The 18210-nt window shown below is 40.0% G+C and overlaps 1 protein-coding gene across 2 annotated transcripts in view; it reads right to left on the bottom strand.

Annotated features, from left to right (window-relative positions):
- Nucleotides 1-18210, bottom strand: part of RIT2 (Ras like without CAAX 2) — a 269088-nt gene that overhangs the window by 72718 nt on the left and 178160 nt on the right. Inside the window, exon 5 of one of the 2 annotated variants that reach the window (XM_030567457.1) lies at nucleotides 13283-13366. The exons of the other annotated variant lie outside the window; for it this stretch is intronic. Within the exon in view, the coding sequence (XP_030423317.1) occupies nucleotides 13340-13366 (27 nt within the window). The 3' untranslated portion in view covers nucleotides 13283-13339. Of the gene's footprint in view, nucleotides 1-13282; nucleotides 13367-18210 lie in introns of those variants that run through there. 2 annotated transcript variants of the gene reach the window in all.

Below are 18210 nucleotides of genomic sequence, written 5' to 3'. Positions count from 1 at the left end.
AAGAATAAAGTTTACTAATGTTAAGCATCTTCTGGGTAAGGATTGCAGAATTCAGCCAAGTAATAACACCATATATGTTCGTTTTAGCTGTGATGTGTAAGTTTTAGCTTATTAACATTTGCAAGAGGCTAGACTGTTCCTTTGTATGTAGACCTATGTAAGGGCAATGCCAGAAGTACCAGGGGGAAGTAAATGTGACTCAGAGAGCATTCTTCATGTCAGAACTAAAGCACATTGGTGAGGCAGGTTGTGGTTGCTTAAATTACCCCACAAAAGCTGTGACAGTATTTCTGCATCCAAGGATCTCCGTTTAGGACCTTTCATCAGGATTAAATTCATGACAGCACTCTTTCATCTCACAATACCCTATACAATAAACCTTCATTGTGATCTGCATTTCCGTACAATAGCCTCCTACTTTGCTTCTAGTTCAGCAGAAAGCAGCCATCTTTGAAATCATATGCAAAGAAATAATTTTGCTGCATTAAAGTTTACAGTTTTATATGGGGAAAGAGTGAACAGTGAGTCAATCAAGACACACAATACTGAGAAAGGGTAAATGTCCTTGACACACCGTCATAATTCACCAAATATATCAGGCAGTAAAATGCTATGGTAACTCACTTTTCATGACAAAAGCTGTAATGAGAACAGAAAATGGGACAAATTCATCTCTCCACTTGACACAGATATTAACTAGAAAAGGGGAAACTAGTTCAGAATTAACCCATTTTCATAATAATCATATAGCTATCAACTGATACTTCTCCTTGGCTATATTCTTTTCTCTATTTTATTTATTATCCATGTATGAAATGCCTCCATACCTGCATGACTTGCTAAGCAATAAAGATAGAGAGAAATGAGAAAGGGATGCTTTGGAAACACCTAAATTTCTCATGTTTTCATAATCTATTTCCATGAAACAGCATAGCAATCCAGTTAATCCTAAACTAGTTAAGTAGGAGGCTATCAAAGAATGTTGTTTGTGCTTTGCTGTTTGGAACCTACATTGAGAGATGCTGAGAATAAAGCATGTTTGTAGGAGCTTTTTGAACTATTCACAATCTTGCAGACAAAGCAATTTCTGGAAATTCGATAAATGCAAGCAAAAACTAAGGAACACATTTTTAACAGTGCAGGTAATTAACCATTGCAAAAACATATGTAGTGGATTTTCCTCCACTTACAGTGTTTAAATCAAAGACTGGATTTTTTTCCCTTGAAGAGATGCTGTAGCTCAATCACAAGACATGAATGTGATGTAGGAATAACTGGGTGAGGTTTTCTGGTCTGTGTAATGCAGGAGGTCAGACTAGATGGTCATAATGGTCCCTTCTAGCCTTAAAATCTATCAGTTTATGAATTTATGAAAATACATTCAGAAATTATGCAACCATCTCCTTCTCATCCTGAAAATCTTTTCCTAAGTCTCACCTCTGTAATGATACCTGAAACTAACACTGCTATCTGACAGGTAGTGAGCCATAACCTAATGTCTCTTTTACTCAGATGTGTTTGTTCTAGCGTTCCCCATTCGTTTGCCCCTGCACTCTGTTTCTTGGTTCAGCTACTTGTTGTAATCTTGCTGTAAGGTCTTTGCAGCAGGAATAACTATTTGTACTCCGGCACAATGTGGCCCAGATCCATTTGGAGCTTTTAAGGCTTACCATAGTACAAATAATAAACAATAATAATGTAAGGCTCACATAGCTTTGTAATTGAATTACAAATATGAAACTCATATGAGATTAACTGAAAGATTCTCAAACACCTGAAGCTGTCTTGAGGCAGATATAGCCAGTTTATGGCTTTCCATAGAAATCATGCAAAATTAGTAGGTTTGTGTGCTTTCATCTATCAAGTTTTCTTTAGAGATTTTGAGTTCATTTGAACCAGAAAATCAAAAAGATTATATGTGTGTGTGTGTGTGTGTGTGTGTGTGTGTGTGTGTGTGTGTGTGTGTGTGAGAAGCCATATGGATCACAACTAAGGAAAGTATTTGCAAGAAAAGGTCTTCTAAAAATGAGGAATGGTAGGGAAGAAAGTGCATAGCCAATCACAAAAGAGGTTCAGTTCAGTTTAAGTTAATTATTTCATCTGAATCAGTTTCCCCTCCCACAAGCAGGGCCGGCTCCAGGCACGAGAGAAGGAAGCATGTGTCTTGAGCGGCACATGCTAAGGGGCGGCATTTCATCCATTTTTGAGGCGGCACAGTCCAAGCAGCTTTTTTTAATTATTATTATTTTTTATTTTTTTTGCTTCAGCAGTTTGGGCGCCTTTTGTGGGGAGTGGGAGGGGGGGTTGGGGCAGCAAAAATGGTAGAGCCGGCCCTGCCCACAAGGAACTATGAACACAAGTAAAATCAGGGCAAGGGTGTTCAGTAAAACCGTGATTTTTGGTTCTCAGGCAATTCTGAAAAAAGAAATCATTTTGGGTCAATCTGAAAATGAAATGTTTCAATATTTTCAGCAAAGCAAAAAGTTATATATATATATATATTCACTTTGGGTCAGACAAAACATTTTGTTTCAGTTCTGAGCTTTTTTCTTGTACATTTAAAAATATATATATTAAAGCAATTTTCAGAATCAACTCAAAAAGTAGAAACAAAATGTTTTTCCTTGTTCTGATTTTTTCCCTCCCCCCCCACCAAAACAATTTGCTGACATTGATACAAAAGTTTTGCTCAGAAAATGTTGCCCATCTCCTGAGTGGAGTAGCTGCTATTTTATATGTCAGGTTTCAGAAGGCATCTGGAGAGTTCACGCGGCACTGGAAAGTTCTGTGACTGCTGAAGAAGAACAGACAGCTTCCTACTCTTGTGAAGTGAGGAGTAAGTTTTGTTCTGAGTGCAGTTGTGTGGATGTAAAGCTAAAGATGACAGAACTTAATTTTTTAACAGAATGCTCCTTGCCTAAAAGTAAGAATCCAGCAAGCACAAAGTCCACATACCATGAGTTGTGGACAAGGGTCCCAATGCAACTGCCATTGTAGTCAGTGAACAGACTCCCGTGTACCTCAGTGGAATTTGGAGTCAATCATCAGGATCTTTGTTATATAGCCTGATGTTTATGTTATCCTCCTACTCCTGGTTACACTTACTTGGAATAGTCTGATAATTCCTGTGTCTGCTCTAAAAAAGATAACAGTCAGGGGTCATACAGAGTGTGTCTACACTGCAATTAAACATACATGTCTGGTCTATGTCAGTTGACTTGGGCTTGGGCTATGGGCCATAAAGTTGTGATGTACATGTTTAGGCTCAGACTGGAGCCCCGCAGCCCAAGCCCAGCGAGACCAAATCGACTGACACAGGTTAACTGCGGGTGTTTTCTTGTTGTGTGGACATACCCACAGTCACACTCACTAAAAGTCTTCAAGGTAAGAATGAGAATTCAGGGAGTGAATTACTCACAACCTGAGTTAGGCAGCTCTGAGTCGAGAGGCTGTGACCTGATTCGAAGGAAGACAAAGGTTCTGAGCAGAAAGTGTGACGGCGCCATGGGACAGACCATCACAGCCCATGGCGGTTGGGCAAAGCATCATCATTGAAGAGGTGTCAGAAGTCAGATAAGGCATCAGGGGAGGTGAGCTAGAGCTTGTTTCTGCAACACAGAGAGAACCCTGAAAGATGCATTGCACTGAAAACCTCAATTAAAGCCTGCAAAAGCCAAAGGTTGCTCAAAAGTACTTTGCAGAAACAATCCTATAATGAATACACATGAAACTATTGCACAACTTGCCATCATACAAGGTTATGTTTTTGCTCAGCTCTCTAATAGTTTATGAAAGTTGTTATATCAATTACATATGTACGGAAGGTGGGGGCAGCTTTGTGTTCCAACTGTGCTGCTTCTTGGGACAAGGGGGTGGAGTTCCTAGCATAGCTGCAATTAACCTTTCTGTGGCTGGCAAAGATAAAATACAAGAAGGGGGTGAAATGTTCAGAGGGAAGCAGGACATATTTTTCCATTCATTTTTGTAACAAAATAGTTTTCTATAAGCTTGAGAAGGGGGAGGCAGCAGAGTTTGAAGTGCAGTTTCCCACCCAGCGTCAACATACTTCACGAATTCCCCATTGTGTAGGGATGGATTATAACTGTACAATTAGTCTGGAATAAGGGGCTGCACTGAGCTAGCTGCATTGTCCCACGAGCTGAACAGAGAATGAGTCGTGACACAAAGAATCACAATCCTTCCCCTACTTCCCCCCTTGCTTCGGGGGAGTCGTAAGTTACTCTTACTCTGGCTGGGGAGCAGGAAGAGCAGTACCAGAGCTTCTCCCACTCCTCACCTTTCTGTGCACTCTTCCTTCTCGCTTCTTCACAGTGGGGAGCCACAACCAGATCAGAGTCAAGCCATGGTGTAAGGGGGACCTTACTCCCTTGTGCAGCTGAATATAGCCTGTGACAATCTAGCCCTTGGTGATTAATGGAAAGGCCTGTGGAACTGGACACAAAGTCCACATCCTAATAGCAGGAGGTGCGTGGTGTGATGGTTGGTGCACCAGCAGAAGCAGGATATGTGGGTGAGGAACTATCAGATGGGCAGGAACAACATGTTGGGGCTTGCTTGTTGTCTGATACCTGCATGGCACACTCATAATTCTACAAAGAATTAACCTCCAGGATCTAAGCAGCTCATTAACTTTACCAGAACACCCACTGTTTCAGTGCCGTGTGCTAGGCAGGGGATTTGTCGGTAAAACACCTCTTAAAGCATTGCTGAGAAACTCTAAAAAGCTGTACCACATAGCATCATGGCGACCTCTGCCCCATCTTGTCATGGTGCATCAAGTTGGCTTTTGTCATGGTGTCTGTTGACCGCACATTATAAGATGAGACATGACATAATGTGGAGGACAATAGGAAAAGGAGACAGAACCTTTTGTGACATGAATTGCATTAAAGAATCAATAATACAAGTAACTGAAATATTTCTATCTTCTGGTGGGGAAAGGTGGGGGGAGGGGAGGATTTGACTCAAAGCTACACTTCTATCCAGCAAAGTATGTTTCATTCTGGCATAAAGTGAGCTGTGATGCATGCAGACCAATATCCCATTCATTTAAATGTAAGCTTGGTCCCCTGGTGTCAGGGCTGGGTTTTTCTCAACGTATTTCCCATTCCTTTGTTCTCTTGCCAGCTACTACTAGCAATGCCCCTACCCCCACCATGTCAAGGTTTTTCCCCCCACTTTGAACTTTAGAGTACAAAAGTGGGGACCTGCATGAATACTTCTAAGATTAATTACTAGCTTAGATCTGGTAACGCTGCCACCAGCCAGAAATTCAGTGTCTGGAGAACTCCCTGTCCTGCCCCCAGATTTTCCCCTCCCTGGGTTGCCTTGGGAGGCTTCACCAATTCACTGATGAACACGAATTTAAACTCCTTGGCTCTTAAAACAAGGAGGAATTAACCATCCCCCCTCCTATCCCCCCACCAATCCCTGGTGAGTTCAGACCCAATCCCCTTGGATCTTAAAACAAGGAAAATCAATCAGATTCTTGAAAAGAAAGCTTCTAATTAAAGAAAAGGTAAAAAATATCTCTGTAAAATCAGGATGGAAAATGCTTTACAGGGTACTCAGATTCATATAGACCAGAGGGACCCCCCGGCAGCCTTAGATTCAAAGTTACAGCAAACAGAGGTATAAATCCTTCCAGCCAAAAGAAACATTCACAAGTTAAGAAAACAAACATAAGACTTCCCTCCACCAAGATTTGAAAGTATCTTGTCCCCCTATTGGTCCTCTGGTCAGGTGTCAGCCAGGTTTACTGAGCTTCTTAACCCTTTACAGATAAAAAAGACATTAACCCTTGACTATCTGTTTATGACATCATTCCTTTGTTCTCTTGCCAGCTACTACTAGCAATGCCCCTACCCCTGATATCACATGGGAGTTGAAGTGATATCTGCTCCATATCAGAAATTGCAAACAAAAATCTCTCTGAATGACCAGCGCAGTCCCCTCTACCCAGCTGCTCACAGTCCTGAGGAGAGTTAGGGCAACTTCTGTCCTCAGAACATCATCAACTGAGGCCTAACAAGAGTCTGTCTCTTCAGCTGACTGTTCCCCTGGCAGAGGGAACTGAGTCAGGGAAAGGACAATGGAATTGCATGTGTTATGGTTTCTGAGAAACTCTAAAGCCACTTTCTGATTGGCCTCCTTAGCACATACATTCATATTCATGAAAGACGTGATCCAAAGTCCACTGACCTCAAAGCAAGGACTTTAATGAAATGTGTTGTATCGAGTCCTAGGATATATTCATGAGAACTAGACCTAGGCAGGAAATGGTTTTCCTGTCCTGTGAGAATTTTTGAGATTTAAAAAAAAAAAATCCCATCCCCAAACTGGAGGAAATGTCAAAACTGCAGAAAATATTTGTGAACTGAGAATCCCCCCACATTTTTGGATCAGGTCAATCAAAACATTTAAAGGTTTTGGTTTGGTTTGGTTTGAATTTGAAAGGGGAAAATAATCTAAACCGACCCTTTCCTTAGAATAGTTTTGGTTTTGATGACCCAGCGTTTTTCCAATTAAAAAATCTTTCACTGAAAAAATTCCTGACCAACTCTAATCGGAACCTCTTCATTTTAGAGGAGGGATGGGTATTTATTCAAACCTGCTGATATTGCCTAGGATGTAATAATAGGTCCTCGTTATGATAAGGTTTTTTTCATCAGTGCTTCATCATGAACTCATATGGAGGAACAGTTCAGTTAAAATTACCCCTTCAGGCTAGTTTTCAAAATGTATGAACCAAAAAAATACAATCTGACTGATAAAACAATTTTGATCTGTTGTTTCTCTAGTCCCTCACCAATAAAAAAAATGATCTGTTGTTCCCCGCACCCCACTGCAGGACATCCATTAGTGGTACAGCCAGTCAAACTAGTTTTACCAAGAATTTCATTATAAACCGTGATCCCTTCTATGGTCAGTGAATCATTTGCAACCATTTTCTTTGAACTGATTGTTCATAGCAATTGGCCAAAATATCTAGACAAACATTTTCCGACTGGGAGTTGTTTGAAAATGGTTTGCTTTCACTAGTCTCTGTTCATTAGTCATAGTGAAGTTGATCACCTCCGTCGTGGTGGTGGTGTTTTTCTTCCTGACTGGATGAGTGAAATGTTTTAAACAGGAGAGTGACAAATGGCAAATCACAAATGATGCATTTTCTAGTATCAACTTTCTGGTATGAGTGAATAACCAACCATGCAAAAATGAAGGAAACTTTGGGGATTTGCAATCATTTTCACCAATGCTTGGTGGATCTCTGATTCCATGACAATAACAGATAATCTGATCCCCCAAGTTGTATTGGAATAAACTTGATGCTGCTAAGTGTGAATATATTTTTGTTGGGATTTTTTGTTTTCATTATTTAACCAGCTGTTGATGGTCTTGGGCATGAACTGAGGCTAAAAGAGTGAATGCCTTGAGTTACTCGAGAAGTACTCAATAATACCTACTAGATACTCTGTTATGGCTTATTGCTCAGAGTAGGGCTTCGTTATTTTATGGAGTGGTGTGATTATTAGTCAGGATATCCTTCCACTAAGCTCCTTGTTGAAGGATAAGAGAAGAGAATAAGGGATGTATGGGAAATAGAAGGAATTTCTCCAATCATCAATAACATGTTTATTTCCCCCCACTTTTTTAAAAGATCCCTAGAAACTTTGAAAAAGTTTCTCCTCCTTCTCTTCCTAAGAAGCCTGGCTGTTCTTTCAGTGGTTTGTGGCTAAAGAACATCTGTTAACCTCACTTTCTAAATGCAAGAAAAGAAAAAAAAAAGAAAATCTTAACTGAAACCATTCCTGCATGAGTTTTTGCAAAAAGTGAGTTAAAAGGGAAACAAAATGCAAACGAAGAGGATTGCAGGGTAGGGATATTTACAGAGCAGTATTATAGTAGCACCTATTGGCACCAACAATGGTTAGGAGGCCCATCGTGCTAAGTACTGTATATGTACACATCATAAGAGTCACTCCCTGTCCTGGAACACTTACAAGCAAAATAGATAAAGGATGGGGGAATAAGGAACTATTATAATAACTGTTTTGCAGGTGCTGACTGAGACAGATTAAATGAGCTACCCAAGGCTACAAAGGGAGTTTAGGGCAGAGCTAGGAATTGAACCATATCTGTTGAGTCTGAGGCTATGTCTACCCTGGTTAGACCATAGGAGCATGAATAGCAAGGTAGCCCAAAGGGCTGTACTGTAACTGCCCTATGTGATCAATGAAGGCACAAACTAAAAGGTTTCTAGTTCACATTAATGTAGTCCTGTTTGAAGTTGACTATGTTAATGCAACTCAAAAACTTTTAGTTTGCGCTTGCAGTGTCCATGTGGGGGAGTTACAGTGCTAAACTTTGGTCCATAGTGCTATCACACCCCTGTAGTCTGAAATGCAGGGCAGTGTAGACAAGCCCTTAAGCAAGTGGCTTATCCACAAGAACACCTGCCCTGGCTATAGCAATCTTTTCCTCCTCTAGACTTTTCCTCTTTCTTAGCTACCTCTCTTCAGATCCACCTCTGCCTCTATTATCTTTGCTTGGGCACATTGGATGAATGTTTTTTTTTCATCCGACTTTCCGTAATGAGTCAGAGTCATTTCTGGTATCAACCCTTGTAAACAATGGAGTCCTGCCAAGGATGTACTTGGTCCAGTGGGCCTAGGGATTTTTAAAATGATATTCAGTGATAAGAGTCCAGCTTTGAATCACTGAGAGTTGGTAAATGGGTGGCTTTTGATAATCAGTGTCCTTCTCCAGATTCTAATTAGAGTTATAACTGAAAGGAACAAGCATAACTCATCATAAAACTCAATCATCCAAGCACTCATTGCTGTGAAGCTGCAAAATAGATGTGAACGTTTATATTAAGGTTTCAGTTGAAGCTTTGATCAGAGACTGTCAGCAGCTCATTGTCCCTTAAAAAGAGCCATTTATTTTATTACTTTTTCAATTCAGTGGGTGGTGAAACATGTCAGATCGACAGCCTGAAGATAAAAGCTCTTGAACCTGATTCTCCTCTCACTGAAACAAGTCTTAATCAGGAAAAGCCCCAGTGAAGTCAGTGGAATTATTCCAGTGTCAAATGAGAAGAATGATGCTGTGTGGTGTTTGTGTGTGTTGTGTGGTTTGTGCGTGTGCGGTTTAATTTAGCTTTGTTCCATCCTCCCTCACCCCTAAAGTCCAGTACGGCAGGAACAGTAGCAGTTAAATTTTCCTCATGCTGCAGGGGGCCAATGAATCTCAATACAATCCTTATGATACATCTCTTGGGGTGGCTGACTGGGACAATCTCATAGTCCAACAATCTTTGGGTCTTTCTAGTGCATTGGACAACAAAAATACCTGGGAGGGTGGTTTGTATTAGGCGGGCACCTGCCCACAAGAAAATGGACTAGAATCTCCAACTCATTTCACTTTGGACAACAAAGAGCTATCAAATCAATTTAGGATCAGTGATTCAGATTGACCTAAATGGCACAAGGTCCCATTGCCAGTCCCTTAAACCTTCCCATCCTCTTGGCAAGAGATGCTTAAGGAACTAGCATTACACTTTTCCTTTCTTTCCATCTTTTTTTCTGCCTCCTTCAGCTTTTATCAGATTTTCTGGCATTCTTTGAGTGGCAAAGATTTTGAGTTTCACAAGTTGAAAAAAGAAGAAGAGAATGCTTGATTTGCAACGGAAATAGTTATTTAGGAACTGATTCAGTAGAATTCATAATCTCATTTACTTCAGTGGACCTTGTATCAGGTGCTGTATGGCAAGAGCATACCCGCTCCCACCCCCAGCCCCGAATTTATTAAAGCACTTTGGAAACAAAGTGCTGTTCACAATCTAATACTGGAGTCGAATCACAGTGAACAAATCAGGATAGGATTCACAGTTAGACATAATAAACAAATGGGAATGTGCTATAACTGATCATGGAAACCTATTTGAGCGGAATCATTTGCTATCAGACACAGGACATGATGCAAGTTAATGATACAAGTCAAAGACTTCCATTTATTCAATGAGCTTTGGATCAGGCCAATAATGATTAGTCCCACAGAAATCAATGTGATCACTCATGATTAGAGCTTGTTGGAAGACAGAGTTTTGTTTCCATAGAAAATTTAAACAAACAAAGAATTTGCTTTCATTTGCATTTAAGTTTTCCATGGAAAATTTCAAGTTTTCATAAAAATAATGACATTTGGGCTGAAATATTTCATTTTGGGGGTGTTTAATTTTTTGACAAAATATTGACATTTTCCAGAGCAAGCAGATTTTTTTCAGGAAAAAATAATATCATTCTGTCAAATGCCAATTTCCTGTCGAAAAAGTTTCAGTGAAATTTTTTCAACCAGCCGTACTCAGGGTAGTAAGCACTGTGCAGGGAAATAAGTGTGCTTCAGGATTGAGCTCCAAATGAGGACAGCATTTAGAGTAGAGGGAGCAATCATTTGATACATTTATGAAAAAGATTATATGATAGCATTGCCTATGATAGCAAGAGACTGCATTTGATGACCAAACAGGTCCCTTCCAGTCCAATGTCTTATGTTCCTCATAGCAGCAGGGTTCAATAGCTTTTAAACTGATCACTGGTCTTTCTCTCTAACTCCCTGGCCTCTAGACCTGAAAAGGGAGTGCCTTTTCCAAACTCAGTTGTGTTTATCTACCAGTTATCCTGTATAGCTACTTTTGTCTGTAAGCCCCCGCAGATAAAGAAGGATGCAGCAGCACATCTTTCTAGAAAGAGCAGTTACTTGGATTTTCAATTTGCTTTTCAATTTTACCTTTTTCCACATTATGCACCTAAATAATTGAAAAGGCTTTGTAAATTACAAATCCCAATGAAACCCCTGTACACAATAATCATTTAATTATTCAAGTCTTTCTACTGTTGTTATCGTTCATGCAGTAATTGGAATTTCTTTTCTGCTGTGTATGCTCCGATTATATTCTAGGAGAAGAGAAATCTCTTTTTTCTCTCTCTCTTTTTTTTTTTTTCAGATGATAGAATGGTTGGTATCTTGTTTAAGTTTTTATAATAAAGCACACCGTTGTCTAGAAGGCAAAATCTTCAGTTCGTTCAGCAAAATAAGACTTATTTGGATAGCCTACATCAGAGTCAGTAATCCTACTTCTGCAAAGGTTCTGGGGAACTGTGAGTGCTGCTTCACTCTTTTTGATTCAGCCTTATCTGCCGTGATGCTGGTACACAATCATTAGTTACAACAAAAAATCAACATTCATCAATAAGTGCTAAACTGTTAGTTCATGACCAGGATCTTACTCTCTTGATTTATGTGCAAAAGATCCTCAGCACCTGTTAACATCTCCTCTTACAAGAGAGGAAGTTTCAGACACTTCCTCACTCTCTCCTTATACCCCATAGAAGGCACTGTATAGGCCCAGTCTCTTAAGAGCTCCAGGAAAAAAGCTGGTCAGAGGAAGTCATTTGCAGTGTGCCACAAGTTTTATTGGTTCTACAAAACCCAAGGTCTCTGCTATATATCTTGAACATCATATACTGGCACCCAGACATCTCGCATTTGTAGAACACTCCTGTGACACAGTGAGCGGTGCTGGGCAAAGCAGTCACAGGCAACAGGCAAGTCATGAAAGAAGAAAGGGTAAAGTCAGCAACATTTAGATAATTTCCCAGCAGAGAATAAGCAGGAAAGATAATACAGCCCCAGGCCCACAATTATTTCCTATTCAAATTGTAGGTGGAAAATGTATTATCTCAGTTATCACTGTGTAGTAACCATTAGCAACACTGACCGTTAAAGGACGTCCACGTGTTCAGAATATGTTGCTATATAATTCAGGCAATATTTCATAGCAATCATTTAAGTCAAATGTCTTTATTAAATAAGGGCAGGCTACCTAACCAAACATTAATCAAGACATTCATTACTTTTCCATGTGCCTCTCTTGCTACAATAATAGCAATTATAGCTGAATATTTAGCATTTCTGCTAAAATCCTATAAAACAAAACCCTAGCCTTCATGCGCAATTGATAAAAATTATACTTCACATTTTAAAATAGTGGGAGCACCTATCTGAGGAACAAATATTAAGAACACACAAATTATCATGAGATTCTGCTCATTTGTGAAAGCTAAGACCTGAATGGAAATACAAGGGGAAATCACTTTTCCAGAGTCATATGATGTAGCCTTCAACTCTTAATAGTCTAGGAGGAAGGCACTTCTGGTTGCTCAGATACTTCAAAATCCATGCTTTCATCATATTATTGTCATGTTCCTTATGACATAAAGCTGTAGTTTTTCTTCTTCCCTCTGGATTCTTAATATCCACAATCCAACACCTTCCTTTCCTTAAAACATAAACTGGAAAGCCAAACTCTGCCCCTAGCATGTTCAATCCAGATGTCTTCAAAAGGGAACTTTGTGTACATGTCAGCGGGCAGAAATTTTTTTCTCAATCTCTGATCTAGATTGTAATTGGACTGAATGAACAGGCACGGGAAGGAGGAGTAAAAACTCCCCTTAAACTTCTGTCCAGACTGTCTGGCCTCGGGTCTGGTTGGGGTACGTCTACTTGAGCTCCACCCTCATCACGGGATTAGAGATTGGCGAGGTGGATGGGAAATGGGTGAAGCCAATGTTCCCCCCTACAATGCACCAGCTGAAGCAGCAGAGACATGTGCAGGTGGTGTCATGCTAAGCTGCAAATTACTACCTTCCTGGAGCAAGGAGTAGCCATAAGGAAACTGTCACTCAGGGCTGCTCTACGCATCTCTCCTTGTTCAGCAGCAGTGTGCCAGAAGGTGCCGTCCATCTCTCTGAGAGGAGACAGGAGGCAGGTAGAAGACTCCTTCAGATGCCAAAGAGGCTTAGAAATTAATTGAGGAAAGTTAGGGGTGCTATTTGTTCTTTTGCCTGCCATGCTTTGCCTCTCTCTAGTTATAATGCCATCACACATATTGATATTTGATAACTAACTTAACACACACACACACACGCGCACACACACACACACACAAAACATAGTACAGAAAAAGGTAGCAGGAAACCAAATAAGAAGACAAAATAAAGAGACCAAATGTTCAGGAAGCAACTTGGAGTAAAAATTTCTATTTTCCCATATGTTTAAGCCCATCTTTCAAATTTATTAGAAAAGAAACTTAAATGAACAACATACCCCCTACAGGTTTTATTCCTGGTTGTCTAGTGGTGTGATGCACACTTGTAATGTTAGAGGTTGTGGGTTCAAATGCTGAGGAATTTCTGGAGGCAGAGGTAAATATTATGACTTCTTTACCTCATAGAAGGCGTTGTGAGGTGCTCGGATACTATGGTAATGGAGGCCATATAAGTACCTAAGAAAGACATATGTTTAATGTTAGGCATGTATTTTAGTCTCATCAAATTCAATAGCATTTAAGAATGCACTTAAGTTTTACTAACAATGCAATTCTGCAAGTAACTTAAGCATGTCATAAATATCTTGCTGAATTGGGATCTTTGCGGGCTGTTATGAAAAATTTCATTAAAAGGAAGAGATTTATTGTAATATTATATTTATATGTTTTTACCCATACCACAAATGTAGCAGTGATATCTGTGTGATATATTATCCATACTGTTATAAATTGTGAAAGCATATGATAAACTACAGAGCTATATGAAATTGTTTGTTACATGTGGCCATACTAAATTCATAACTTAACAGGACCTAGAAAATAATTCTTGAACATGGTCACTAAATATTTTATATGAAAAAAAGTTATTATATATTTGACAAATAAATATTTTAATTGTTTGTTCAGCTCTGAGTGTATATCCTTGCTTCAGAAATGGCCAGTGTCAAACAAATTGCGAGTCTTGTAGCACCTGAACTCTTCTGATTTAGTGTTTAGCTGAAATCAACATATGTTGAGAAATGAGAAAAAAAGAAAAGAAAGAAAAAAAAAAAAAAAAAAAAAAAAAAAAAAAAAAAAAAAAAAAAAGAAAAGAAAAGCCAGAAAGAGAGAGAGAGAGTCCAACTGTCTCTCCTCTTGAAGCTGTTCCACTTTGTCTAATTCATTAAATAGTTTTTGTAGAAGGGATTTGAATCTGTGTTTCATGCCTAGCTAGCTTAGATGGCTAACCACTCAGTTTCAGAGAATCCATTTCTTAGGTTTCTAACTGTCCCCATGTGTTGTATAGGAACCCGGGTTGACTAACTCAGGACGGAGAATTCCACTAGGCACCTGGGTGACTAGGAATTAAGCTTTGCAATACTGAGCATTGTAATACTTAAATAGAGTGCATGCACTTCCCGTTTTGGCCAGGACAGTCCCTTTACTGATCCCTGTCCCAACCGACCTGACTTTTTTGGCAAAAGTGGGCATTTTTTCTTTTTGCTGTTGCGCAAAAAGTGGGGGTGCACCCTTTCGGAGTGCAGAGGAAGGTGCAGAGGGGCAAGCGGCAATGGGAGGTGTGGAGTGGTGGAACCAGGGCTCCGGGGAGCAGCGATACCAGCCATGCAAGGTGGAGGCAGGGTTCAGGCGAGTAGCAATGCCAGTCCCACACGGGGAGCAGGATGGGCTCAGACGAGAACACTTCGTATGGCAGAGGCAGGGCTCAGGCCAGAGATTTGGGTCAGTCTTCTGTGCGGGGGCAGGGAGGGGGCAAGACATGGGACAGCCCTATGTCTGGGAGTGGGAAGGAGGACAGGTCTCGGGCGAGTGGTTCGGGCCAGCCCTGTGCGGTGTCCTGTTTTCCCTTTGGGAAATATGGTCACCCTACACCTAAGTGCCTTCATGAATCTAGCCCTGTGAGCTTATTTTCAGATGTTTGGAGCAGCTGTGACTCTAATTCTGGGTGCTCAGCACTTCTGCAAATCAGTATCAAGCTATTTCCTGTTGGACTTTTAAGAATGGAGGCACTCGAAATCAGCAACCACCTTTGAAAGTGTGAGCTAAGTGACTTAGCCAGAGTCAAAGAGTGACTCAGTGAGAGACTCTGGGGAGTTAACCAAGATCTCCTGCCTCCCATTCATAAACCTCTTCCAACAGACCACATGCTGCTTCACAGGACTTGGGCCTTTAAACATCAAATAATACACGCAAGCACATACACAAAAATCTCCTCATAAACAAAAAGGCTCTTTATTTTGTCCAAGACTTTTGGTCTCTGAAGATAAGCCTAAGATGAAGGAGAAAAATATATTAAACAGGAAGAAATAGGCATTTCACTCCCTTGGAAGAGAGAACCTTCTTGAGCTAATGAAAACAGATATCAGGAGGCCATTAACAGCCTGTCCCCTTACCAAGAAATAAATTTAAAAGAAAGCAGCACTTTGTAAACTGCAAAGTACTTTCTCCCTGCAGAAGAAACGCACAGATGCATGCGTGACTTTCTGAGCCAACAGAAGAAAAATTACTTCTTCCCTCTTTAGGGGATGAGAAGTTTGAGAGAAAACATTGTGGTGATTGGAACACATTCAGCCTTTGGTAGCCTGTTGCCATTTTCCTTTCTAATAAGTGTCAAGTTCAAACTTGGAGAACATGACTTCAAACAAAGAATATAAAATGAGGCCCAGTACTGTACCACACCATTCTCCCTCTGAGAGAGACAGATAGTAACAAATTATAAATCAACATAACCCCACTCTCCTCTCTGAATTATTGAGCAGGAAACTAAAACCTTGGAGAGGCTTATAGAATCTATCTGCTAAGCTTTCGTTAGAAAATTAGCTTGTGATATGTAATGATCTCTCGTATACATTTTAATTCATTTTAACTGTTTAAATAGAATTTGAGTAATAGCTTCTTAATGTTTACCACAGAAGGTAACTAAATCTTTAATGGACTCCTGCTGCAACCAGCTTGATATTGTAATTTAATTGAGGTCTATGCAAAAAAAGAAGAAGCATTTCCTCCTTTTTTTATTTTTTACTATTTAGATGTGCTGATATTATTATTTATTATTTTTTATTTATTTGCAACAAACAATCATTGAACGAAAACTGCATTTTCACATGCACAAAGCTGATGTTGACATGTTGGAAGTGGGAATTTTATTGGAGAAGGTTATTATTCCTGCTTCTTTATAGAAATATTTGTATTCTAAGTCCATACATGAGGCATTGCAAGCCACACTCCAGATGAATTCTAGGATAGAAACTCAGTATATTAGGTTTGTATGAAGTCTATAGAACTCTTACACTCTGGGCCCAATTTATATGGGAGCTACATTGGAATCTTTGTGAAAATCTCAAAAACCTGCAAGATGGTGCTTAGTTTTCATTCCAGAAAACAAGAGAAAGGGAAGAAGTCCCTTCCCATACTCCCTAGGGAACTGCAGCTCACACAAGATGCAGACTTGTGTGTAAGATAATATGGCCCAAGACAATTTCTCACGTGAATTTCTGTGTTTGGGGCCAGATTTTGCAAAGTGCATTCACCATGAGTGGCTCTTACTCATGCAAGTAGTCTCATTGTATGTAGAGGGGTTACTCACATAAGTGGTACTCAAAGTGAATAAAGATTGCAGAATCTGGCTTTATGTGTAGAGAAGAGATGCTGGGACCAGCCAGCCAGCTGCCACATTTCAACTCCAGGTGGCTCTGTTTCATTGGTATTTAAAGAGACTCCTATGTATACAATACATATTTTGAAGTCTGTAAAGTTTCTGCATGAGAAATGTTCTCAGATAAATTCAAGACATTATTATTATGGGATAGGATTTGCAAAATAACTCAGCAATGTTGGAATAACACTGCCACCATTGAAGTCAATGGAAAACCCAACCCTTGACTTTGTTAATTAACTCCAGGAAGAACCCTCATTTCCTTCTTGGTCCCTGGTGGCACCTCCCCAGGCATTTGCGCACCACAGAATTTTGCAATACACCTGACTCAGAGTGGACATCTTTACTGGTGTGTTATTGAATCGAGACCTAAGGTACTGGAACAACTTTTGTATCCTGCACCTCCCTTTGGTGATTGCTGTCAAGGTTCCTTCCCCACTCTGAACTTTAGGGTACAGATGTGGGGACCTGCATAGACACTTCTTAGCTTAATTACTAGCTTAGATCTGGTATCGCTGCCACTACCACCAAGCACTACTTTTTTTCCCTGTGTAGCCTTGAGAGACTTCACCAATTTCCTGGTTAACAAAGATCCAAACCCTTGAATCTTAAAACAAGGAGAAATTAACCATCCTCCCTCTTTTCTCCCACCAACTCCTAGTGGATCCAGATCCAACCCCCTTGGATCTAAAAACAAGGGAAAAAATCAATCAGGTATTTAAAAAGAAGGCTTTTAATTAAAGAAAAGAAAGGTAAAAGAAAACCTTCTGTGAGAGATTAGCATACCAGCTATTCTCACAGACAACAGATTCAAAACACAAAGGATCTTCCCCTGGGCAAAAATCTTAATACACACAAGAATACTCAAATGAGATAATTCCCTTAATGCTACCAGGACAAGTTACAAAGAAAATAAACATAAACCTATTTATCCCTTTCTAAAACTTACTACTCTGATAAGAGGCTGGTTCCTTGATCTTTTTCGCTCCAGCTGAAACTGAAACTGACTAAACAAAGGAAAACTTCCCTCCTTCCTTTTGAAACATCTTGTTCCCCCACTGGTTCCTCTGGTCAGGTGTTAGCTAGGCTAGGTGAACTTCTTAACTCTTTACAGGTAAAAGAGGCATTAACCCTTAACTGTCTGTTTATGACAGTTGCAGCATGCACTTTTACCTAAAGTATGAACAGGGTGAAAATTCCCTCCATACAACAACAGATTTATCAAAGAGAGAGAAAATGTGTTTTTTAAAAAAGAAAGAGTTGGCGTAACACACCTAGATTTACCCGTTGCATAAGTTACAATAGGCAAGGCAGCATCAGCCCAAGTTACAGATCATCTCCACGTCCCCACATGGATACATGTTCCAAAAAACAATTTGTAGACATGACCCCAGTGTCAGAGTTCAAATCCCTTACTGGTGGTGTGTGTGTGTGTGTGTGAGAGAGAGAGATCTTTACTTATGTATGCTTAGTAATCTCTCTTCCATCTAACCCATGTATGCAGTGTTGCTAATTTTCATGATTTTGTCATGAGTCTCATGATAAGTATTGTTTTTCTTAAAGCCCCAGCTCCTGGAATCAAGTGGACATTTGATGATACCAGCCTTCATTCTTAAAGAAAAAGTAGGTTTCTAGCCCTCATATCTGA

The sequence above is a fragment of the Gopherus evgoodei genome, chromosome 6, assembly GCF_007399415.2.
Source record: "Gopherus evgoodei ecotype Sinaloan lineage chromosome 6, rGopEvg1_v1.p, whole genome shotgun sequence".
In the NCBI taxonomy this organism is placed as follows: domain Eukaryota; kingdom Metazoa; phylum Chordata; order Testudines; family Testudinidae; genus Gopherus; species Gopherus evgoodei.
Note: the sequence above shows the minus strand (reverse complement) of the source record. Positions and strands in the feature narration are given on the sequence as shown.